The 27,740-nt window shown below is 39.3% G+C and overlaps 1 protein-coding gene across 1 annotated transcript in view; it reads right to left on the bottom strand.

Annotated features, from left to right (window-relative positions):
• The window catches only part of LOC126162051 (DNA-directed RNA polymerase, mitochondrial), a 310,992-nt gene that overhangs the window by 262,520 nt on the left and 20,732 nt on the right, over positions 1-27,740 (bottom strand). The window contains exons 3-6 of the mRNA XM_049918295.1: positions 19,317-19,851; positions 19,090-19,237; positions 17,021-17,155; positions 6,646-6,810 (exon numbers count right to left, since the gene is read on the bottom strand). Coding sequence (XP_049774252.1) covers positions 6,646-6,810; positions 17,021-17,155; positions 19,090-19,237; positions 19,317-19,851 — 983 coding nt within the window. The remainder of the gene's footprint in view (positions 1-6,645; positions 6,811-17,020; positions 17,156-19,089; positions 19,238-19,316; positions 19,852-27,740) is intronic.

Below are 27,740 nucleotides of genomic sequence, written 5' to 3'. Positions count from 1 at the left end.
AGTTGATAAGGTTCAGGGAGCACAAATAAAACTGAAAAGTATTACCAACAACATTATAATTCTGTCAGAGAGGGCAAAAGACTTGAGATATCAGTTGAATGGTATAATGTCATGAAAAGAAATTACAAGATGAATTTCAAGGTAAAACAAACATAAAACAGTGTAGTCAAACTATATCACAAAATGGTGAGAGAATTATTTTAAGAAAGACACTAAAAGTAGTAGATAAGTTTTGCTATTACGGAAGTACAATAACTGGTAATGGCAGAAGTAAAGAGGATACAAAATGCACATTGGCAATACCAAGAAATATGTTTCTGAAAAAGAGGAATATTATAACATCTAATTTAAATTTAGGTGTAAAAAATTATTTCATGAAAAGTGTTTTGTCTGGAGTGTAATCTTGTACAGAACTGAAATGTAGATGACAAACATTACAAACAAGAAGAAAATGGAACTTTTTAAAAGATGCCGAAGAGAAGAAGGGATTGGTTGGCAGAATGCATCCTGAGGCATAAAGGACTAGTCAAGTTGGGAAAGAAGGGGAGCAGTGGGAATAAAAATTGTAGCAGTACACCAATGCTTGATTACAGTAAGCAGATTCAAGTGGATGTACATTGGAGTAGTTATGCTGAGACAAACAGCCTTTTACAGGATAGACTAACATGGAAAGCTCCATCAAATCATTCTAAGGATTGAAGATCATAAAAAAAGTATCACACATTGTGTCATATTTTTTCAGTATACAGCTGGCATTAATGATCATGCCTTTTTACTATAAATTTCTGCTTATAGTGAAAAGCAAATTTTGTAATTATACCGTTTTCTCCCTCCAATTACTTGTCAAGCTTTTATCTCTGCAACTCAAAAGCCTCCAAAGTTCCAGAATATAGGCTGTAATGGAGAACCACCACCACCACCACATAAAGATAAGGCCACAGTGAGCTCAGTATGACACAACCCCACTGGGCCAGGCTCAGTGAGCGGCTGCAATGAAAGAATCAAAGGCACCTGCTATCCAATCTTTCTCAGACGATTTTACAAAATGTATTTGGTAAAAAAGTTTGATTTCTATGTTACTTTTGTACATCAACTTCAAGGTGAAATGCCCATCATTTGCATCACTTAATTAATGATTTTCACCTGCCTCGAGATGACTGGGTGTTTGTGTTGTCCTCATCATTTCATCATCATCCAGGACAGTGGCGAAATTGGACTGAGCAACGATTGGGTACTTGTATGGGCGCTGATAACCACGCAGTTGAGCGCCCCACAAACCAAACATCATCATCATCACTTAATTAATGGTAATTGTTATTGTGATATTTTGAAAACTTTGGAATGGAAAATAGGGGAGGCTATAATTTAGTGTTTGGTGCATACTAAAACATATGTTGCTGCAAGTGAAACTTGGGTAAGATATTGAATTTTTCTTTAGACTTGGGAGGAGGCCATTATCTGTCTCTGATCTTGAGAAAATTGATTTTATGTAGCAAATTCACTCCTTGTAGAACAAGTGCGAGAATAAAATATTCAGAACATTCTTCATATCTCATACACTGTTTGAGATGTCTAAATGAGATTTTAGCCAGAGATAGCACCAAATAGGAGAGTGTTTTGCCACATGGTTAACATTCAGAACTTTATCTATGGTGATTTACCAGAAGCTGAAGCTTTTATTTTATTTTTTCAAACCCGGACTGTAATTTTTGAAAGTCGTCAATAGCTAGTGAATATGAAAAATATGAAATTTCTTCTTTTATGTTATTGTAAACTGACACAGTGAGATTTTCTGTAAGCTACTGATCTCTCTGGTCACCAACTGTTTGTTTAACAAGACATTCTATTTCAGGATTCTGTCTCAAAAGCTACTGCAAAGTGATGCAAATTATACCGTGTTTTGGCAAAAGAATCAAACTTAAACCTGTCAACAAGAAAAATGTAGCTGTTGCTCATAACTGATGATGATTCTTCAAATAAGAAAGGGTTAACATTTCAGACAAAACCAGAACACCAATTCTGTTGCAGTTTCAGTGAAATCGTGTAACACATCATATTTTTAACAGTGAAAAAGCTGCAACTGAAATTTACCAAAGTATATTTTTCCTTTCTTTATCTGGAAAAAAAGAAAATAATTCAAAGCAAAAAGTGTGCCATCTTTTCTTTCCTACACTCATTCAGAGTGAAGTGGTGAACATCTTCACCTTATATCTTTTCAAGTGTTAAACATAAATTATCTATACTTATAAGCTGTTTTAACCTTAATGAATTGTATCAAAAGGTTCATAAAGTACCGACTATCTTTCCAGAATGAGAGCACTTGCCCGCGAAAGGCAAAGGTCCCGAGTTCGAGTCTCGGTCGGGCACACAGTTTTAATCTGCCAGGAAGTTTCATACCGATTATCTTGTTTTTTGTAACCTTATTAACCACAGATAAACAGGCATCAAATACATCGAACAAAATGTCCACACACTCTGTGACCAAAATGGTACTGAAACAAAGGATGACAGACTAAAGGCCGAAATACTAAATGTCTTTTTCCAAAGCTGCTTCACAGAGGAAGACTGCACTGTAGTTCCTTCCCTAGATTGTCGCACAGATGACAGAATGGTAGATATAGAAATAGATGACAGAGGGGTAAAAAAACAATTAAAATCGCTCAAAACAGGAAAGGCCGCTGGACCTGATGGGATACCAATTTGATTTTATACAGAGTACGCGAAGTAACTGTCCCCATTCTTGCGGCGGTGTAATGCATGTCTCCTAGAAGAGCGTAGCGTTCCAAAGGATTGGAAAAGGGCACAAGTCACCCCCATTTTCAAGAAGGGATGTCGAACAGATGTGCAGAACTATAGACCTATATCTCTAACATTGATCAGTTGTAGAATTTTGGACCACGTATTATGTTCGAGTAAAATTACTTTACTGGAGACTAGAAATCTACTCTGTAGGAGTCAGCATGGGTTTCAAAAAGACGATCGGGTGAAACTCAGCTCGCGCTATTCGTCCACGAGACTCAGAGGGCCATAGACACGGGTTCCCAGGTAGATGCCGTGTTTCTTGACTTCCGCAAGGCGTTCGATACAGATCCCCAGAGTCGTTTAGAACAAAGTAAGAGCATATGGAATATCAGACCAATTGTGTGATTGGACTGAAGAGTTCCTAGATAACAGAACACAGCATGTCATTCTCAATGGAGAGAAGTCTTCCAAAGTAAGAGTGATTTCAGGTGTGCCACAGGGGAGTGTCGTAGGACCATTGATATTCACAATATACATATTCACAATATACATAAATGACCTTGTGGATAACATCGGAAGTTCACTGAGGCTTTTTGCGGATGATGCTGTGGTATATCGAGAGATTGTAACAATGGAAAATTGTTCTGAAATGCAGGAGGATCTGCAACAAATTGACGCATGGTGCAGGGAATGGCAATTGAATCTCAATGTAGACAAGTGTGATGTGCTGTGAATACAAAGAAAGAAAGATCCTTTATCATTTGGCTACAATATAGCAGGTCAGCAACTGGAAGTAGTTAAGTCCATAAAGACTGGGAGTAGGCATTAGGAGTGATTTGAAATGGAATGATAATGTAAAGTTGATCGTTGGTAAAGCAGATGCCAGACTGAGATTCATTGGAAGAATCCTAAGGAAATGCAATCCCACTGCTTGAATACTGCTCACCAGTGTGGGATCCATACCAGATAAGGTTGATAGAAGAGATAGAGAAGATCCAACGGAGAGCAGCGCGCTTCATTACAGGATCATTTAGTAATCGCGAAAGTGTCACGGAGATGATAGATAAACTCCAGTGGAAGACTCTGCAGGAGAGATGCTCAGTAGCTCGGTACGGGCTTTTGTTGAAGTTTTGAGAACATACCTTCACTGAGGGGTCAAGCAGTGTATTGCTCCCTCCTACGTATATCTCACGAAGAGACCATGAGGATAAAATCAGAGGCATTAGAGCCCACACAGAGGTATACCAACAATCTTTCTTTCCACAAACAATACGAGACTGGAACAGAAGGTAAAGCTGATAGAGGTACTCAAAGTACCCTCTGCCACACACCGTCAGGTGCCTTGCGGAGTATGGATGTAGATGTAGATGTAGATTTCTAATAGAACACAACTATGCATTTTTGGTGCAGACTAGAACTGACCCAGTAAACTCTTTAGCAATTCTGACTGATGAATTAAGAGATGTTTGTAGTAAGAAGATTCACTCCCTCACTCTGTATAGGGATAGGAATGGAAAAATGGTACACTATTTGCCATAATTTTTCATATGTCAAAGACAAATGAAGCGTGGAAAGAAAATACTTTGGCAAGTTTCACTGTGTCAGTTTACATTAACATAAGAGAAGAAATTTCATGTTTTTCATACTAGCAAATTCTCTTTTCACAAGTTGTCTATAACTTTTCAAAAATTATAGTACTGGTTAGAAAAATAAAACAAAAACTGTAACTTCTGCTATATTGGCACAGATGTAGTTCCGTATGTTAACCATATGGCAAAACATTCTTCTCTTTGGGTGCCATCATTGGTCAAAATCCTGTTCCCATACCTCAGTTAGCGATATATGACAGATGTTATGAATACTTCATTCCCACGCTTGTGTGATCAGAGATGAATATGCTACTTAAAATCTATTTTCTCGAGATTGGAGACAGATAGAGACCTCCTCCAAAGTCTAAAGCAAAATTAGGTATTTCATTCACAGCAACATATGGTATGATATGCAAGAACAAAATCATAGCGACCCCTATTTTTCATCGCAATGTTTCTGAATTTGTTACATATATAGGAAATATCACAATAACTATGAGCATTAACCAAATAATGGGCATTTCACCAAGAAGCTGATATACAAAGCTACAAATAACACAGAAATCAAGTTTTTTTACCAAATAGATTCTGTAAAATCATTTGAGAAAGACTGCCTCGATTTTGTCAGTGCAGCAATTTGCAAAGCCTGGCCCGCTTTGGGTGATGACACAATGAGTGTGCCATGGCCTTCTCTTTAGGTGGAGGTTGTGGAAACACCTGACAGGCATTTCTCAATCCACCCATGCATGCATAGGGCTTTCTCCTTATCTGATATGAGAACTCTTGAGAGGTACTCGCCCCTACCACACAGCATTTGAAATATTTGGTTGTAGTGGTACATACAGGATGAACAACCCGATAAACTATTTGGTCACACCCATAAGGCCCAGTTCCATGATGGATCAAGAAGATATATTTTCTTATTTTACACTTTATTAAATTAATGTAAAAGGTCCATGAAAAGTAACATCAGACAGCATTATACACTGCTCTAAAAAGTGCAATGAATGGTAAATGAGTATAAGTATAATATTACACTACAAAACATTTCAGAAGAGTATAAACATAGAACAAGAGAGTAGTGATTGTTTTCAATCTTTTACTACTATGTAGTAATACTTAGCTGTTTATGGATTATTGTCAGTCTTTCTTTTAGAAAAGAGAGAGGGGAAAGTGAAAACTAAATGTACAACATCTAAATTTAGTATACACAGAAACACGATAGAGAGAGAGAGAGAGAGAGAGAGAGAGAGAGAGAGAGATAGTTGCTTAGCAGTCTGACAATTTGAAGTGCTGCACATGGCCTCCATAAGTCACTGACGTAAATAAAAATATAACAATAAAAAATAAAAAAGAATAATAACTGGTTGTGGATATATCTCCATTTGACACCATGTCAAGCTTTTGTAAATATGATTATTGTCATTTGTTTAAGGTTTTTATCATCAGTAAATTATCTATGTTTGTTTAAATAAGATACAGTCTGACTATATGAGTTATTACAATATATTCAGTTACAAATTTTGTTACAGATTTATCCAGAAACGCAAAACTGTCAGAATCTACCAATGTGTATGCTCAACACAAATTCTGTTCTTTAGCAGAGAAAAAAATTCAGGTACACAGTGTAACTGTGTATGTCACCACAATAGAAGCTTTTCCCTGTTTTTTCCTTCCTTATTTTTATGAAGCAAAGCAAATTACCATAACTGATCACATTCAATTTCTCAAACCTTATTGTTTCTGAAAAAGGCTCAAGGAATGCTGCAACATTTAATTTCAACATACTCTTTTATTTTCAAAGCACCTTGGTTATGTAAAAGTAGAATGGGGTCAAAATTAACAGCAGCAGTTTGCTATTCCAGTTCCCACCTTCACCAGACTTATTTAATATCAGTTTCATTAAACTACACCACTAAAATTGAAAAAAAGTCTTCAACTTAAACAACAGAGATACAGATTAAAAGATTAAATACTGTATTGGATGTACTTGGTAAAATATAAATAATTTAAGCAGTAAAAATAACTCAGCAAATAGCTAAGGTACTGAATCACCCGCTCTGAAGCTGTTGAGAACTTTGAAGCAGGATTTGTCTGAAACCTAATAACATTATCAGTCTTGTTGATATGCCTGTCAACAACTCAGTGCCTCCATTGAGTTGGTATCTTCACTCCATAAATTATTTATACACCAAAAGCTTATCCAGACTAATTAAGGTAATTTGCTGCTATCACTTCTAAGCCACTGTATTTTTTGATTAGTAGATGTAAAAAGTAGTCGCAAAGATTATAGTTAGGAAAATTTTTCTCTTACAGCTTCCTTCATTTCATCCAGGAAATGTACTAGTTGAATTTTTGTTCCGTCATTCTCAGGCAAGCGACCAGCACACTCAAGACAAGCAGCAAATGAGTGAACATTTGGCGCCACCTGATCTTCTTGCAACATGTGCATGATTTCCTTCACTTTTTTTAGATTGCCCTGTTAGGAAAAATGCATAATTTTTAATTTCTTGAGTACATAAATGATAGTAAACCATATCTCATTAAGTATAGGAGTGTACACACATTTTGTTTTTGTTTTTTAGGAGTGTCTACTTACAATATGCTGAAACAGAAACAGTTTGAGCAATTACCCATACATATACACACACCTAGACTACTGTTATAAACTTTAATAATTCACTTCTTGCTAGTTTCCTAAATTTGTGGTTCATTTTATGTGGTATCTTAAATAAATCAAATATTGCCCAAAATTATCCCAATGTACCAACCAATGACAGACCATACATAAGCAAAGGATGAGTAACAACACTTTTCATTGTGTTTGAAAATTCTGACAGGTTTTTATTCTGACATGAGCATCACCACATTTCCTGTAAGAATGAATTGTCATCTGCTTAATGTGATATGCAACACTGCACCATGGTAACTGCTTCACTATTTCAGCTAATGGGATCCTCTCTCCCAACATAAGTGTTTCAGGATAATAAAATTGGCAAGTGATCTTTATAGCGCATTGTGATTTTCTCACATCATTATTATTCTGAGGACACTTATGTAGTGGCAGACAGTAGTTTTATATTTGATAAAACCGTTTCACTGGCAAGAAATTGAGTAGAATTGATGAACAAAACAAGCAGCTTCAGGGATATGAAATGTTGTAGTCATGACTTAATCAATACAAATAAAAATGTAAATCTTCATTTGTCCAAAATCGTGTGAATTTGAAACTTCTTGGGCAACTGCTTCGAAATTCTGATGCAGCATTTCAGGCACATTTGTAGATGCCTGTTTCTTATATTCATTAAATACCTGAGACGTTTTGAGATTTTTTTTGTAAGAACATTTCCCTGTTATTAAATTTATAAAAAATATATATTACATACATTTAAAAAATACACATATAAAAAAAGATGTGTATTCCAATGCAACATCCTGCAAAAATTTCGAAGCATTCATTCAATAACTTTCAGAGATTTGTGATTAGGAACATTCACAGTTTCTATATAAGTACAAATGCAGATGTTCATTTCTTCACGGACTGCTTTGAAATTCTGACAACGTTGAATTCTAATATGGGCATGTTTTTAGATACCAATTCTTTAATATATGATGTACATTATTGTTGTGACTCGCCAATCATTCAAAGTGCTGCCGTGCAATTACGCGCGTCCTCTACATGCGGCGCTGTCTGCCAGTCATGCAGCAGCCGCGCTACCTAAGCAGCCAGCCAGCCAGTGGCCACTAGACTTGGACTCAGTGCTCATTCGAATGTTACCGTGTTCACATGTCTTGCTTTGTCAACTTGCTCAGTGACTTATATGTGTTGTGTCGTTTTGAAATACATGTGTTCAACTTGATGTTACAACAATTGGTGATGAGGTAGTGGATTTTTCCTTTTCATCGTTGACCCACAGGTTTCCATGGCTACTGTCGAGCAACTATTGCAAGGTTTCCTTGAACAGCAAACACTTCTCACAAATGCGATTCGTGATTTCGTCACAGCATTAAATGCGGGGTGTTTGTCATCGTTGTCTATACCTCCTTTTCCTCCTTATGACAAGATGGTGGAAGACTGGTCTGATTACGAAAAACGTCTTCGACAGCACTTCTTGGAATTTCATGTCACGGACGAACAAACATGTAAGTCTCTGTTCCTCTCATGGATTTCACCTCAAAGGTATCAGTTGTTGTCGCAATTGGCTCCTTTGAAAGATCCTGCATTTTTGTCCTTTGCTGAAATGTGCTCACTTCTGTCTGTCTATTTTCAAAAGCAAACGCATGTGGTAGCCTCTCGTGTTACCTTTTATCGTTGTCAAAAACAACCGCATCAATCCTATCGCGCTTGGGTTGCTGAAATTCACGGAATCAATCAAAAGTGTCAATTTGTTACTGACGTTCACAAAGAATCCTATGCCGATTCCATGGTACGGGATGCTATTATACGGTCGGCGCCCGACAAAGAAGTTCGGCAACGTGCCCTTCAGTTGGCTAATCCGACTCTAGATGAAGTCCTATCCATCGTGCAGTCTTTTGAAAATTCTCGCGCCGCTGGGGCGCAGATAGAGGCATGGGGTGACGTCGGGGAAATACAACCTCTGTGCGCTGTTGACGACGCGTGCGGTGCGTCCCCGCCAGCCAACGTGGCCGCAGTACGCTCCCATGCGCAGCCTCGGCTTCACTGTGAACAACCCTCTAAGAAACTGCAGCAAAACCCCCGGCAACTTCCTCCATGTCCGCGGTGTTTTACGAAACATTCATGGGAGGATTGTCCCCAACGTTGGGCCGTGTGTCACAATTGCAAAAAGAAGGGTCATGTGTCTGCCGTTTGCAAATCCGACCGCATACATGATGTTCATGACTGTGATGCTGATGCTGATTCTGCTTCTGTGTTGTCTGTCAATTGCACTTCTTCCCTTTCAGGGAAGTTATTCCTCACTGTCCAAATCCTTGGTCAAGATGTTCGCATGCAGGTGGATACCGGTTTTGCTGCCACTATGATTAATTCTCAGACGTATCTTCAGTTGGGTTCTCCACTCCTATCATCTGTCACTCGGCAATTACGGATGTACAATAAACAGAAGATTTCTCTCTTGGGACAATTTAATGCTGAGGTATCTTACAAATCTGTCGTTTGCACTGTTCCCATATTTGTGGTCGACCAGAGTAATGCAGAGAATCTTTTTGGTTTCGATGCCTTTCGTGTTTTTGGGTTCTCCATAGATGACTCTGTCAAAATCATCTCTGATGCTATTCCTTATGCTCAATTGGATTCCTTGTCGACGACATTTTCGTCTCTATTTTCTCCTGGGTTAGGCCGTGCAAACGACTTTGAAGCTCATATCACGCTCAAACCCACTGCTCGGCCTAAGTTTTTTCGGGCTCGGCCCATTCCTGTGGCCCTTCGTGGTCGGGTAAAACGGGAGCTGGATCATCTCACTGCTTCCAGGGTCTTGCTTCCTGTCACTTCCAGTGAGTGTTCCTCTCCTGTCGTTGTAGTTGTTAAGCCAAATGGTGATATTCGTCTCTGTGGCGATTTCAAAGCCACTGTAAATGCTCAATGCCTCATCGACACTTACTCTATGCCCCGACCTGAAGAAATGTTCACTAAACTTGCTGGAGGCCAGTATTTTTCTAAAACTGACCTGTCAGAAGCTTATCATCAACTTCCTCTTGACGCTGCTTCCCGGCAGTTTCTGGTCCTTAACATGCCTTTCGGCCTCTATTAATACCAAAGATTGCCATTCAGGGTTGCCAGTGCCCCTGCTCTCTTTCAGTGATTCTTGGAACAATTATAGCTCCCTGTCCCTGGGTGTATAAATTACATGGACGACATTGTTGTCGCTGGCTCTACCACTGAAGAACATCTTCAGAACCTCCACACACTTTTTCATGTCTTACAGACTGCCAGTCCTAAGAGAAATCTTCAGAAATCACAATTTTTTCAGGCATCTATCATATACTTGGGGTTTCAACTCTCTCGGCATGGTATTCGACCACTTCAGCAAACTGTTGCCGCGATCGATGCCCTTCCTCGCCCTACATCTGTTAAGGAACTGCAGGCCTTCTTGGGGAAAATAGCATACTATCACAAGTTTTTACTGTCTGCTGCGACGGTGGCTCAGCTGTTGCATCACCTGTTGCATAAAAACGCGCCTTTTCACTGGTCCACATCATGCAACGCGGCTTTCCAGACATTGAAGACTATTCTGAAACAGGCCCCGTGCCTGGCTACTTATCGATCTGGCCAACATCTTGTTCTTGCCATGGACGCCTCTCAATATGGGATCGGTGCAGTCCTTGCGCACCATTTTTCTGATGGCTCTGAACAACCCATTGCTTATGCCTCCAAAACGCTTACGGATGCCCAACAAAAGTATTCTCAAATTGAAAAAGAAGCTTTGGCCATTATTAATGCTCTTCATAAGTTTAGTGTTTTTCTCTATGGATCCAAATTTCATCTTGTTACGGATCACAAACCACTTGTTTCCTTGTTTCATCCATCATCATCACTTCCCGACAAGGCAGCACACCGCCTCCAGTGTTGGGCACTTTACTTGTCTAGTTTCAATTATGAGATTCATTTTTGGCCAACAGCTTAACATGCGAATGCTGATGCCCTGTCTCGCCTTCCCATAGGTCCTGATTTGGCATTCGATAGGGACGAACTTTTGTGTTTCCACCTGCATGTTGCCGAGCAGCGTGTTGTGGACAGATTCCTCATCACCGGGGACCGGCTGGCATCTGCTACGGGTTCTGATCATACCCTCTCTCGGGTTTTACGCTGTATTCAGAAGGGTTGGCCAGATCATCCGTCCACTAAGACTTCTGACCTGCTGCGGAACTACTACGCTTTGCGCTACCGCCTCACAGCTAGGGATGGTGTTATCCTCCTTTCCACTGACAATGCTTCACCGAGGGTTGTGGTACCTGCGTCTTTGCGTGCTTCGGTCTTGCGCCTCCTTCACCAAGGGCACTGGGGTGTCTCTCGCACAAAATCTCTGGCGCGCCGTCATGTGTACTGGCCTGGCATCGACTCTGAAATAGCACACATGGTCGCTGCCTGCGGCCCTTGTGCATCACAGGCCGCTGCCCCGAAGTCATCATTGTCACCGTGGCCTTCGCCTGAGACGCCCTGGAAGCGCATTAATGCTGACTTCGCGGGACCTTTCTTAGGTACTTATTGGCGACATTGACGCCTACTCTAACTTTCCTTTCATTGTCCGTTGCACGTCGCCTACCACCGCAGCAACCACAAGTGCTCTCGCCCGCATTTTTTCTTTGGAAGGCCTTCCCCCTACTCTTGTTATTGATAATTGTCCGCAATTTGCCTCTTCCGAATTTGCAAATTTTTGTGCTCATCACGGCGTTACGCATGTCACAGCCCCTCCGTTCCATCCACAATCAAATGGTGAGGCTGAACGACTGGTCCGCACATTTAAGGCTCAGATGCGGAAACTCATGAATTCTGCTGCTGATGATGCTCTTATCCAGTTTCTGGCTTCTTACCGTTTCACCCCCATGGGCGACCACAGCCCAGCTGAGCTCTTCCATGGCCGACAGCCCCGCACGCTACTTCATCTTCTGCGGCCTTCCACCTCACGGCCACGGGTGCCTTCGCTTAGCCGGTTCACCACCAACGACCTTGTATGGGTACGGGGATATGGCAGGCGGCCAAAATGGAGTCCTGGCCACATCTTACGACACCGTGGCCGATGCCTGTATGAAATCCAGACGGACACTGGTGTTGCAGTACATTATTCTGACCAGCTTCGGCCTCGTGTGCCGGCAACGCCTGTTGCGAATGCTGCTACACCACCTTTGGCTCTACCTGATGCTCGGGATATTGGCATCTCTCATTACTCACAACGCAGCCCTCTCACCGTCATCTCGGTGCCAGAACGGACGCCACCAGGAGATGTGCCCATGCAGGAACTGGATGACCATCATCTGTCGGAGCCAATCTACTCGCCTCCTTCTCCTACGGACGCCGACACATCGCCCATGTCTCCTGTTGTATCAACTGGACTTGCCGCAACGGGAAGATTGGCGCACGGGGCCGCAGCAGATTCGACCCCTACGTCTCCTGTCATCTCGACCTGTTATCATCGGGGACACTTCCGTCCGTACGGGAAGCCTCCTCCTCGAGACTTTACGGCCAGTCAAACAACACCTATGGACGTTAGAAATCTACAGGCCACCTCCATCAAGACCAGTGCAAAAATTTCAAAGGGGGGAAAAGTGTTGTGACTCGCCGATCATTCAAAGTGCCGCCGTGCAATTACGCACGTCTTCTACATGCGGCGCTGTCTGCCAGCCATGCAGCAGCCACGCCACCTAAGCGGCCAGCCAGACAGCGGCCGCTAGACTTGGACTCAGTGCTCATTCGAATGTTACCGTGTTCACATGTCTTGCTTTGTCAACTTGCTCAGTGACTTATATGTGTTGTGTCGTTTTGAAATATATGTGTTCAACTTGACGTTACAACAATTATATGTATATATCTACAAATATCTTGATGTTCAGGATCCATCTATATTAGATTACTACAGCAACAGTCATAAATCCCCACATCAAATTTAAAAAAATACTGTACACTTGTTATATTTCTCTTGGACAACTGGCTTGAGTTACAGTCTGCACACAACTCAGATAAACATATGAGTAGTTATCTTGTGCCTTCCAGCACATAAACATAACTCATTAAGTATTCCTAGCATCCGAGTGGGCACCTCTCTGGTAAACAGAAGGACTGTTATGAAAGATACACATGCTCTGAATGTCTGTTATCTTCTCTGCAGTCTTCTCACATCTTTATCAGCTTTTACTGTTTTGTCATTTTTGTTAACCCTTTCATGAATTATGCTGCCCACCGCAGCTTCCACGTAACTGTCTTTTTCTTATTTTTTCTCCATTTCTTTTGATGCTCGCATGCCTCGTGCAATTTCTTTCCTGAGTTTAGTTCATGTATTTGTTTCCAGTACCCTGTCAATACTCTGGAATTTGAATGCTGATTGCACCCATTATTACCTCCATCTGCTTACAAAATTATTTCTTGGAATGACGTATGTATGATTTTTCCTCCCCCACTTTATCTATAATTTTATCCATTACATTTTCTTCTGTCCTCCAATAAAATACAAGTAAGTCCTAAAAGATTGGCAGTCAGTGTCTATTTTCTCTATTGGCACATTTATCCTGCCTCAATGATTGGTACCTAAGCACTTTGTTTCTGTTTTAAGTGTCAATAAACATGTATTTGTAAATTACAAACTGTCACAATATCAAAGTCAAACAATCAACACTAATTCACACACATCAGTACTGTGTCACACCTATCAATGATATTCTCAGTCATATCTCAGGTTTTTATTAGTAATTACCTGTCAATAAAATAATGAAATGTTAATTATCTACATACTATATTAATATTCTTGTCTACTGATACTGAATAATCAGAGCTTCTGTTAATCAGATTACCTACCATTCAGAAAGTGGGTGCACTCAGCGGCTGTTATGTGACTTATAAATTATAGAGTGCAGCAATCAGTCGCCCTTTTTTAGATTTTATTATGCAAATCCAGATTTCGGCTAGTTAGCCAATATCAATGCATGTAAGTCCCTGTTGTTCGGGCATCAGTCACAGTTCTTTGAATACTCACATCATCTGGTGAGTATTCAAAGAACTGTGACTGATGCCTGAACAACAGGGACTTACATGCATCCAGAATAGAAAATAGTGCATTGAGAATGTGTAGCTACTAGCTGAAATCTGGATTCGCATAATAAAACCTAAAAAGGACAACTAATTGCTGCACTCTTATCATTTATAAGCTTATGTTAATGTGGGTTTGTGAGTAAGTGCCAAGTTACTTACCACTTCTTTAATTTCTGGTAATAATCTGTTAAAGCAAAGAATGCAAGCTGTACTACAGTTCAGAATACAGGTTCAACTGCATGTCCTATCTGTAAGTGGTTGGGTAATCAGCTGAAACACTGTCAGAATCTAAGGGCATACTGTTTGCAATATGATGACAGCAGTGTTCAAGCCAACTTTAGAGTCAAGGACAGCCTTTCTTTTTAAATCTGCCTTGGCTCCCATGACAAGAAAGGGATATTATTTCTCTGTTCTCAAAATATGTCTTTGATACCACTGTTTTCCTACCATTTCTATGGATACACAAAAAACTAAAAAAAAAAATACAAAAGATGAAGAGTATAGCGGTCTTCAATTGGAAGTAGAGTTTAAATTGCAAGGTGCTTTAACAAGCGAGATCCTGTTAAGGGAGCAAGCCTCTATCTTCTTACAATACATTATCAAGAGACTTCCAGTTTAACATACAACCTGGAGCACAATGAAATTTGTAATTGTAGTAAACAATAGAGATGTACTCACAGGAATGTTTTTCTAAAATATAAACATTCTGAGGGCTTATAGTCTTTACATAATTAACAATGTTTAGCAAAGAAACGAACTGTAATATCTTTTACACTGTAGTTTAAGGGGGGGGGGGGGGGGGGGACAGAACCAGAATGGTACAATATTAGAACTTGAGCCAATTAACAACTGAGAGAAGCAAAATTGACACACAAAGACCTTATATTTCTGATGACAACATAAAAATTAGGATTTAATGCCCCATTGCTGATGACATCGCTGAGGTAGAGCACAATTTTGACTAGGGGAAGGATACTGGATTTCTCTGTTCAAAGGACCTTGTCCAACATTCACAACAGGTGATTCAGGGCAATCAAGGAAAACCTACATCAAGATGGTCAGACATGGATTTCAGCCACCATCCTATTGAATATGAGTCCAGTGTCTTATCACTGTGCCACATCACTCAGTCATACGACATATGGAGCGAAGAAACGGACAACACTAAGTCCACTGCACACATCACCAACTATGGTCTCCTGTGAAGGAACATCTGATAGTAAGGAATACACTAAACAAACTTGATAGATAAGAATGAAAACATTAGGAAAGTAAATTCGCAAATACCAAAGCACACAAAGTAACTCAAGTCAGTAGATAGAGAGTACTAATACAACTATGTAACAGGATATGTCATATTCTAAGGAAATATGACTTTGAATGTATTTTTCAATCACTATCTGAGATTGAGATTCTTTCAAGGATCTTGATTTGCGTACAGCAGGTTTCTACTGTATCCCATGCAGTTGTGACATGTCATGCATCAATCTGACCATCAGGATCACAGAGGATGGAAGTAAAGAGCACAAGTGTCACACACACTTACAAGAGCTGAGCAAATCTGTGATTGCAGAACACTGTTTCAATAGCATTTATCCAATGGAATATAGCAATAATATACTGGCATGAGCTTGCAGTTACTGGGATAGAGTTGTTATGGAAGCTAGTGACAGTAAACTAGCAAATCACCTTGTAAATAAAAACTGAGGTTTCTGCTTAAATTCTGCCTAGCCCTAGTCAAACAACAGAGGGAAATACTTAGCACTACTTGCACACCTAATGTTAATTAATATATCACTATTGATAAAGACCGGTGTTGGTTACCTTTGATTGTGTGGTGGTACTAGTTGTTTATGGTTTTTCTTTCTTTCTGTGCCATATACCAAGAGTTGAAGCTGCCATGCATAGCAACCTACCATTTCATTTGAGCCTTGACAATGAAGAGTCTTTACCAGTCATAATATTAATGGCTGCCAACAGCTTGACCCATATTCATTCCCATAAGTTATTTGAACATTTGATACACTAGGAGCAGCTCAGATTTTACATCCCTCTTATTTCCCGAGAACATGGAACTCTGTTGTATTGTTTAATGATGATATAGTTCTGAATAAAATGTTCCAGAGACAAAATAGCCATCTGGTTGGTTCTCCCTGTGGGAAGATTTCATCAGGAGAAACAAACCTGGTGTTTTGTGGATCAGAGCATGGAATGTTAAGTGGGAAGAAAATAAAGAGAAGGAAATAACAACTGGAGAACATTGGCTGAGAGAAAGAAATGGAAGGGGAACCAACTTGAAGTATTTTGCACAAAGCATAATTTAATCATCACTAACACATGGAATAAAATTCATGAAATAAGGTTGAATACATGGAAGAGACCTGGAGATTCTGGATGGTTTCAGAAAGATTAGATAAACTGTGAAATAATGCTGGAAGTAGATACAGATTCAGAAGACTGCCAATTACTGGACTTAATAAGTAATGATGGGGTAATTAATTGAATTGGGGGACAAAAATTTATGACACAGCTTGAACAACAGAAAGTATACGTGTCAAGAAATAGTTAATTTGGCAATGGGGGAGAGTGAGAGGGGTAAAACTGTGAAGGGATATTCTGCCTTGAATACAGCATGCAAATGCATATGGATGTAGGGCACAGTAGTTATGCAGACATGAAAAGAGCTGCACAGGATAGACTAGCAAGGAGAGTTGCATTTAAACCAGTCTTTGGAAGGAACACCACAAAGACCATAACAACTTAGTTTAGACATTTTACTACATATGCACTAATAATAATAACAGTGCCTCAGAACTGTATACTTTGCACATATAGAAATACACCAATAAAAAACTTCAAAAATTACAGGTCATTGTTATTTCTATCTGAATTAATACTATTTTTAGTGTCACGGCATACTCTAAAGAATTTACAAAGATTACAAAATAAATGATGGAGAATGAATATATACCTTCTTTGAAAATCCTTGCAGTATTATATTGTACAAGGCAACAACATTGGGATGTGTCGGTCTTTTATTTTGCTTGTTTCTTAATCTGTAGGACGATAATGCTGCCATTCCTCTGTTCAACATATTGCATCGTATCTGTAACAGGGAAAAGAAAACGAGGAGTACAACTATATGACAAAAGTAAGCATACTTCATACTATTAATTCCCAGTATAGTTTGTATTGATTTAAATTGTTGCACTTACAACCAATAGAATAGTGTGCACTGTTAGGTGCTGAGTGACCTGTTTTGTGCAGAAGGAGGGGAAGGGGTAAAACAACAGCCCTCAGAAAATTTACATAGGCAGCCTTTCAGCTGAAGGTTCAACATACATTCTGAAACATGAGCAACAGACAGAACTACCAAAATAACGACACTACCTTTCATGCCATGTGGTGTATTTCCAATTGCGACAGCTTGTCTCCCATCAAGCTTTTTTCTTTTTCTTTTTTTTTTTTTTTTAATCAGAATAATTGATGGAAAATTATCAGCCTAGCAAAAAATACAATCACTTTTGTGTGCAGCTACAGTGTCCTGATAAAAGATTACCTCTTTTAATTTTGCAGTCCTTGCCTTTTCTCATATATTTCAATGCGGGCTAGCCTGGTATTTTTCAGTTATTATCTTACCTTTAGAAAGACAATAACACAATTTTTGAAACCCAGGAAACACACTATAGTTGAGTTGGCATAAGTTGATAGCTGACAGTTACAGTAGCCCAGGTACTGCAGCTTCACGAGCCTGCTTCAACCAGTAACATAACATGATTTTGTAAACACATGTATTTCAATACCATAGTGTTGTTACTGCTCTGTAAATGGCTATTGTTTTCGCATGCAGCTCTTAGTGCTTTGCAGTTGAAATCTGGCAACAGTACTCCAAGCTGTCAGGGATCTCCTCAGCTGTAACCATCCTTTTCGCAGATGAAACAAACTGCAACTTTTTTGGTGCAAGACCACTGCCGTCCACTAGCTGTTTTGGTTGCTGCTTCAATTCTTGCATGTATGTTGGACTTAACGTAACAATCAAGGAACATAACTGAATGTAACCTGTTGCATTCTTTTAAAAACAGTCCAAACATTGCTCAGGAAATCATTTCCACATTTGCCTTTGGCCAGCCTTCTAAATCTAAGGCACTCATGTTGCACAAACCTCACTCATAGTTAACTCCTCGTGTCAAAATCACTGTACTCTTTCTTTGATGTGCCTAAATCATCAGTTCTTTTCTACACCTTTAACCAGCAGTTGGTCATCATACTGTGTACTCTTGGTGTATCTATCAGAGTATTAGGACATTTGTCAAGTAAATCATTTTCAAGAGAAATAAAGCCGCCCATGTTTTTAGTTCATTTCCTTAAATTTCAAGCATAACCTTGTCAGTCTATAACAGGGAACACTCTTCACATGACGTCTAAACATGCTTAGAGAGGATTAAGATTTTGTTGTTGTTCTATCAACAGGAATCAGCAAATCGAAATAATCATTGGTAATAATGGTGTGTAGATAGGAATTGAATAAAGAAGTCTTCTCAACACTTCTTGCTAGTGGATAAGCTAAATAACATAAACATTGGCAATGACTTTTCAAGTTTATATCATCAGTCAATTTTATTCACACAGCTGTCTGATCTGAAACCAATAATTTCAGCTATTTCATAACTCAGTGTTCCATCTAACAATACAAAAAGGCAGCAGCAAACAATTAAATTTCCACTTAGAGGATAGCATTGCCAACCCACAGATCCATTTAGTGGTATTTTTCTGACACTTATACTGCCAAATGACTTGAAGAACTGCATTTCTGTATCTCACAGTTTACAATCACAGTCACACAATTTGTAAAATTATGACATCCCTGGATTTCCCTTCTTTGTTCATTTAATGGAGTTAAAAAAAAAAAGAATTTAACTCAAATTAATTAACATGGAAACAACCTGCTAAGGGAACATAGGAAGAGCATAAGTGTTGAAGGGACATCTGAAATTAAAAAATTATATAAATATGTATGTCTTGTAAATTAAATATACTTACACAAGTCTCAAGGTAACAATGCATGTTTTGAAAGAAGCTTTCCTCTCTTCCTGCTATTTCCAGTTCAGACAGTTTCACCTTGGCCAATTTTTCTTTCATAGAATGTTTCAGATTTGACTTAAGAAATCGTCTATCACTGTATTTCTCCCTAAAAACAATTTGCACAAAATTAGAATATGAACATGAGAGTAATGAAAAATATTTCATCACAAATTTGAACTCAATACCTTTGGTCTGGCAAAGTGAATGGTATACTTAAGTTTTCATTTCCCACAACAGGACTTTCCTCCTCCACCACATTATTTGAGCTTAAACTGAGATCATGAAATTCAGAACCACCATCTTCACTGTATTTATCATGAAGTTGCACATCAGATGCTGCTTCTAACCTTTGAAACAACTCATTTTCATCAAGTAATGTGTTTTCTTTATTAACTAAAACATTTAAGTCATCTAATACTTGTGAGTGGCATGCTCCTGCACTAGGTTCTACATCTATACCGCACAGTGGGTCTAATTCAGAGAGTGAGTATATGTTGGCACCAGTTTCTTGGTCAGTTATTGGATCCACAGCAGAATAGGACACCTCTGTAGTAACCAGCAGATTCTTTGCAGTCCTGCCTTGTGAAAACTGTGTATTTTGCTTTCTCAAACTGTGCAATTGTGATAAATCAATGTTAGGATTTTCAACTAAGAGAGACAAGTCCTTAGCCTTCAGTTTACTTATTGACGCTTTCCGCTGAGTAGAAGAATTCTCGGTAACTGAAAAACACAGAAAGACAAACATAAATGCAAACCAGTTACACCAAATAAGCTGAACAACACAAGATGTGTTTATATAAGGATCCAAAATGCAGTGTTGTCCATTATTTAACATATTTTGTTTTCAGAATGAGATTTTCACTCTGCAGCAGAGTGTGCGCTGATATGAAACTTCCTGGCAGATTAAAACTGTGTGCCCGACCAAGACTCGAACTCGGGACCTTTGCCTTTCGCGGGCAAGTGCTCTACCATGTGAGCTACCGAAGCACGACTCACGCCCGGTACTCACAGCTTTACATCTGTCAGTATCTCGTCTCCTACCTTCCAAACTTTACAGAAGCTCTCCTGCAAACCTTGCAGAACTAGCACTCCTGAAAGAAAGGATACTGCGGAGACATGGCTTAGCCACAGCCTGGGGGATGTTTTCAGAAGCCATGGCTAAGCCATGTCTCCGCAGTATCCTTTCTTTCAGGAGTGCTAGTTCTGCAAGGTTTGCAGGAGAGCTTCTGTAAAGTTTGGAAGGTAGGAGACAAGATACTGGCAGAAGTAAAGCTGTGAGTACCGGGCGTGAGTCATGCTTCGGTAACTCAGATGGTAGAGCACTTGCCCGCGAAAGGCAAAGGTCCCGAGTTCGAGTCTCGGTCGGGCACACAGTTTTAATCTGCCAGGAAGTTTCATATTTTGTTTTGTATGTAACACAGATTGCGGACAACCAAATTAATGAATGAGAAAAGAGTGGAGACAAAGGACAGAAAAGTTGAATGGGAAAGTCAATTACAGACAATCATAGTTACATATATCAAAGAATAAACCAGCAATTGCTGAGTTCAAGTATGAGAACCATTCAAAAGGTACTACTCAACACCATAATCAAAAGCTAATACATCATACTAATGGGCAAACTAAATATGTGTAAACACTGAAAAAATGAACATAGGCTACAAGAATTAACTGCTTATGTACGGCAAATACACAAAATAATGTAACTCCTTGTGAACAGAATATACAACGGACAAATTGAATACATGATGTACACAAGTACAAAAACATAAAGGCAGTATTTTTAGTCTTTTCCTGCAGTTGATTTTACATGCTTCTCACACAAATGCAATCATTCTGATAGATGACAGTGGTTCAGGTGTTCAGTTGGGTTGACTTTCCATTCTGAAGACTCATTTAGCTATCATCCTTGAGTACTGTAAACAATGGTGTATGTTTATTGACTGGACTCCAATGAAAAACATACATTCTAACTGAGTATTCCACACATTTGCAGCACTAGGTCTCATATCTTGTAATGTAGTCCCTTACAGCAAACCACATAGCTTTCTCAACACTATGATTACCAACTGCTTGTTTGAAGTATACTATGGAAAAAATAAACAGGCCAACTTTCTCAACGACGGCTTCCACAAGGATCTGCAATCACACTATTTTATTTAATCTTTATAAGATAAGCATTTCCAAGTTGCTATGTTGCAAGTTTCAGAATGCAAACAATCTTACAAATTTCATCCCAGAATAGAAAGATCAAGAAGTTTGAAAGTGAACTAATGAAGGGTGTAAGCAAACAGAATGAGTATTTCAACAAATGGTGACTACTGTCACTTTGCTTTGTTTTAATTATTCAAAAGCACATTTATATGATGCAGAATGTTACGGAAGGTTTAACATCTCATCAACAAGAGGTAATTAGAAATGGAGCACACACTAATTTTGGAAACGGATGGAGGAGGAGATTGGTATGAGGAATCGATATGGTGACCACTCTGAGTGACTTATGTAAACAATGAAAAGCCTAAATATAGATGGTTAGATAGTGATCTGAACGCCAGTCACACCACAAGCAAATTTAGTGCTTCAACAATTGTGTGACCTCATTTGACACTTACAGTGCAGGGCACAATAAATTAATTTGGGGTGGCTGACATACAACAGTGATGGCACAACAACATGGTCACTAGGTGGAGCTTTTCCAGAAACCAGTCTAGATGGATCACATAATCACACCTATGACAAGTCAAGCCCTATCCCAAAGTGTGTGTCTATATATGGTCTGTGAACAGTTATATCTGCTGTACACAATTTCAGCTATCAAGAACAGTGAATATAGCAAATGCAATACAACAATAAATCTGTGGTTGGTGTGTGCTGAATCCTTCATAAGAAGTGGTTATGAAACACATGGCCCACATGACATGAGAAATCCAGATAAACTAGCATGGAAAGACAGTGCCTGGAGGTAGACAATTTTCTAGAGCAACGCTTATGTGCCACTATGTGCTGTATCCCCTGGTGACACGTCACCAATTATTCATTCATGAACTGTGTGTTGCTGAAGCTCTGGCAAGCTAAAGATACTTCCTCTGGTGCTCAAATGAAACCTCTAGCAGCCACAATGGTACCATGTGGCACCAGCCTCACTATCACAGACATAAGCAATGCCACAAACAGTGCTGCCACTGAGGCACTACCTCACTTCTGTGGGTCACGTGTCTCCATCGGGTGACTAATTAGGTTTCTCCACAGCCACTTCACATTCCAGGCTTTACACTGACCATGCAACAGAGTATGCTCTACGCTAGCTAAACATAGTGGTCCATCAATTGGAGTTTCTTTGCCATGCACACTACACTCCATGCTCTATGCCAGCCACACCTAACGGTCCATCAATTGGTGTCTACTGAAAAACACATCACTGCCACTTCCAAATACCAGACCACTGCGGAATGCACTCTTGGCTCACCACTTTGATCATGTGAATCCCAACTTGCACTTTTCACACATGACATACTGAAAGCTTTGGGTCAGGGCAATCAGGTAGATGTAGTATTTCGATTTCCAAAAAGCATTTGACTCTGTACCACACCTACACTTATTGTCAAATGTATGATCATATGGGGTATCAAGTGAAATTTGTGACTGAATTGAGGACTTCTTGGTAGGGAGGATGCAGCACATTATCTTGGATAGAATGTCATTGTCAGATGTAGAAGAAACTTTGATGTTACCCCCAGGGAAGTGTGTTCAGAACCTTGCTGTTATTTTGCATATTAATGACCTTGCAGACAATATTGATAGAAACATCAAGCTTTTTGCAGATGATGCAGTTATCTATAATGAAGTTCCACATGAGAAAGCTGCAAAAAATATGCAGTCAAATCTTGATAACAGTTCAAAGTAGTGCAAGGATAGGCAACTTGCTTTAAATGTTCAGGAATGTAAAATCATACACTTCACAAAATGAAAAAAACATATTATCCTACAGCTATAATATCAATGAGTCACAGTTGGAATCAGCCAACTCATACAAATACCTGGGTGTAACACTCTGGATATGAAATGGAATGATCACATAGGCACAGTTGTGGGTAAAGTATGTGGTAGGCTTCAGTTTATTGGTAGAATACTAGGAAAGTGCAATCAGTCTACAAAAGAGATTGCTTACAAGTCACGCATACTATCCATAACAAGAATATTGCTCAGGTATGTGGGACCCGTACCAAATAGGACTAACAAGGGATACTGAATATATACAGAGAAGGGCAGCACAAATGGTCACAGGTTTGTTTAATCCATGGGTAAGTGTCACAGAGATACTGAAGGAATTCAACTGGAAGATCCTTGAAGATAGACATAAGGTATCCCAAGAAAGTCTATTAACAAAGTTTCAAGAACTGGCTTTAAATGAGGACCCTAGGAATATACTACAGTCACCTACATATCACTTGCATAAGTATCGTGAGAATAAGATTAGAATAATTACTGAATGCACAGAGGCATTCAATCAGTCATTCTTCCCATTCTTCATATGTGAATGGAACACAAAGAGACACTAATAACTGGTACAATTGGACGTACTCTCTGCCAAGCATCTCACAGTGGTTTGCAGAGTATATATGTAGATGTAGACTTCAAATTCAACTCATTTCTGAGCTTACTGCCTAATGGGTCACCATCAGCACTGACTTTGTCCACAAACTAACATTCCAGTGCAATGTCAGTCATTACTTGTTAGGGCATTCCAGTTCAAAGCCAGTAATCACCCTTCTAGGACATTTCAGTGCTTCAACGATTGCCTGTAGGGCTTAACAGAACAGTTCCGACTCACATTCCAAGAAACTATTATTGTATTTTGTTTATTAGCCTAAATAAACTTCCACTGTTATTGGCTTCCTGTCAATCACAGTGTGTTATTCTCCTTGGCCATACTATCACTCACTGATTACAATGCATCTAGCAGCCCATCACTCTAAATTGGAGTGTTCAATCTGTGCTTCTACTATGACTCGATTTTATTATTTATCTGACCATGTACTGCACCCTACAGACATCTCATATTACTTTACTTTTGTCATCAGCTATCCTTATTCGCGTCAATCTCTACATTTTAGAGCAACACATACCCCCAACATTTTCAGTCAGTGGTTTTCTATTCTAATCTCTAACTTTCACTAAAATTTTTGCCCTCTATGGGTTCCTCAAGTACACTGCCTGACAAAACAAGTGAAGTATTCAGAAAGGGAAAAGGCAACTTCATGGGTTGAGAGGATAAGCAATGTTATTTCACAGGTTACAAAATACAGTCAAATTTATAAAGAACTTGGTAGTACAGGCCCACTTTCAGTATGACATTGCAATTCTCTGAAAGCATGCACCAAATCAGCAGAGAAGAATGTCATAAAGCTGAATTATCCTCTCCTGAGGCCAGCTGGTTCACACCGGTCGTAAGAGATTCTTGATACTGGTACTTACAGAGTGGACTTCCAAACTGCTCCCACATGTTCAACTGGGGACAGATCTGGAGATCTTGCTGCATGCAGAGGCACCTCAACATAATGCAGACTGTTCATAGACACACGTGCCTTATGTGGACAAACATGCCCTATCGCACACACTGTTTTCATTGAACAAGGGGAAATCCAGGATGGAATAAAAAGAATATGAACAGAATAGATTGTTATCACCACATAGAGGAGGCACTGAATGACTGACAGTCACAATGAAAATGGAATACGAACAACGAGGGAGGAAGATTAGGGTCTAAGGGTATAACAACAAGTTGAAGACAAAGTAAAAACTCAGATTGGGGAAGGACAGATGAAGAAATTGGCCCCCTTATTTCCAAATGAACCATATTGACATCTGCTTTCAGCATTTCTAAAAAACCACAGAAAAAAATCTAGATGGCTGTGAGAGGATTTGAACTATTATCCTTCTCAGTGTTAATTCTGTGTCTTGCCACTGCACTACCTTGTATGCCTATAAGGGGTGAACAGAGAGATGTTCATTTTGAACTCAAAAGCAAGCATGAAACAAGGAAAAATGTACACATGTACTGTATTCAGTGTTGGACAAATGGGTTACAGTGGAACTACATAGTGCCTGTACTACCTTCGGTACTCGGGAAGATTTAATAAAGGCAATGAGGAGTTAGACCACTTTCAGTTTTTTAAATCCACTATCGGTAAATCAATTCACAGGTGGTACCTCCCTGACTGACAAAAGCAAATTATCAGCACCAGAGCCAAGAATAAGGTGAGTAGGAAGGATAAAATCATGGTTCAAACAAACGAAACCAGGCTTTATTCCTTTGTGTCGTTAGTAAAGCCTCAGCGGGGTGGGTACACAATAAAATACAAGAGCTCATGGAAAACAAAAAGGTACACTCTTTGACATAAAAATCTGGCCTGTGGTCATCTCTGCAGATTCTGAGTCTGCACCGATCACAACACGGGGCAAGTAACATGGCCAAGCAGATACTACCGTAAGTCCAGCTACCTGAAAAATCTGGCAACACTCTAGGCTGTGACAGGTCCTGGAGGAAGTCTCTTCTTATGTTTGAGTTGTTATGACTTACCTGCACATGTGATCTAGAGGTAAATAGTTTGTTGTTCATAGTCTAACTGCAACGTCTCACCGTCAAAACTGCTTGTAGCACCTTTCATCTGAATGCTGAAGTCCAGAATGTAATGGTAGCACAGCTACAATGCATTTCTCTTTCTCACACACCAGTAATAACAGTTCTATGCAGTAACATTTTGCAACAGATTTCATGACCTCTCCATGACCCATTTGCTGGTTCCAGGGAGCTGCTACTACAGCGGCACTGTGCTTCCTTGCCCTCTGTCAAAAGCATTAGCAACTGCTCATTGCATTAGAAAATGGTTTACTGTTGTTAAGTAATGCCCCACAAAATAAGTCTATTATTATGTTCAATAGCAATGGAGGCAGATGACCCATTTTTATATGATGGGTATTGTATTACACCAATATACAAGACCTGAATATGGATCAAAATTAATTTTATATTTTCTGATCCAATCAGAATACTTTACCATATTGTTTGATGTTACCATGAATGTTTTGTATTTTATTTCTTTTCCATTTATAGGTGATTCTTCAAGCAATTTTTCATCAGGAATACATATTTTTCTGTCAAGCCACAGTGAGTAACTGTGGTGTAACAAGTTTTACGGCCATTGTTTGATTTCTTTCAGTAAATGTATGTGATAAACTGTGTGAATACCTTGCAGTGCATGCTCTATAGCAATGAAGGCACACTGCACATTGAGGTCCACATAATGATTCATGGAGAACTTAACACAGATCAAAAGTGATATTTAAGGTACTGAAATAGATTTGAACCAACGGAACTGTTCATTTTTTAAGCTACCCAGAGTGTAAGGAAGTTGCTAAGGCCGGTGTCAGCAAACCTCTTCAGGGGTACCTAATACCTATTACATAGGTTTAGCCCAGAGGGACTGTATTCACTTCATAACTATTCCCCCAACATATGGGTCTTTAGTCACAAACAACACAAATTTGTGTCACTGACGGACAAGTTGAAGTTCTTCAGAGACGTCTGCGTACTGAAGTAGCTTGGTATTCATGAGGCATATAGTTACAGCCATTAATAGAGATAACTGAGTCAACCTTGTGGGAAGACTTGATGTGTACAGATTTTCTTCAGCTTTTTTGGGGGGGGACCTCCAAAAACCTGTGACGCTATTAAATAAAATAGAAAACAGGAATCTAGAGTAGATTGGTCTACATCATGATTAGAACTAAGAATTCATGCTGCTCTTGCATCACAAAACGTGTGGAACCACAGAGGTAACACCATGTTGCTAGGAGTGGGTCTCTCTCAGTGCAGAATTGGTCCCTGAGCCTCATACTGAAATGTAAAACACAAGAACAATAGTTACTTAAGTGAAGTATGACATTTGTGGAGTCCAAAAATTAAATTTCCTCTCCCTGTGTCTTGTTTTACAAGAAAGTTAAGTAGCATAAGTCGGCAAAGTGGAAAGGGAATGCTTAGAGAATTTAGTGGAACTATTCAGGACCAGACACAGAAGTAAATGCTTTGTCATAGGGTTGCCAAATATTTACAACTATGTTGCCAAGTTTTAGCTGTGTAGTGAAATGCTTGTCATGCATATCTTATACGGGCTCTCAGAGTAATCTTGTGATACTTTCTGTCACCTTTCAGGCTGTCTGTATAGCCTTTCAGGCAGTCTTTTAGATTTAATCTAGAATTCCTCATTTTTGAAGATTTCTGACATGGGAAGGGAATGTTAATGATGGTATATTGTAATTTCTGTGGAGGGATAGCAAAACTGGTGAATTTAGTTACTGCTCATGTTGCATATGGCATGTGAAATTTTTTGGTGTATAACTTCCATCAAGACTAAAATTTCCCTGAAATACAAATGAATAAAACTCTTAGTTTGATGAAAATTATTTCATTGGAATAAAAAGTAGTTGAAAATCAATCTTGCCCCACACATCATGATGTAATAAGATGTCAAACACTTTGCACTTTGAAACTGACTGTCTCTGTGTGTAGTCTTGTGCCACATGGAAATAGAATTTCGCAACTACCATGA

The sequence above is a fragment of the Schistocerca cancellata genome, chromosome 2 (genome assembly GCF_023864275.1).
Source record: "Schistocerca cancellata isolate TAMUIC-IGC-003103 chromosome 2, iqSchCanc2.1, whole genome shotgun sequence".
Lineage (NCBI taxonomy): Eukaryota > Metazoa > Arthropoda > Insecta > Orthoptera > Acrididae > Schistocerca > Schistocerca cancellata.
Note: the sequence above shows the minus strand (reverse complement) of the source record. Positions and strands in the feature narration are given on the sequence as shown.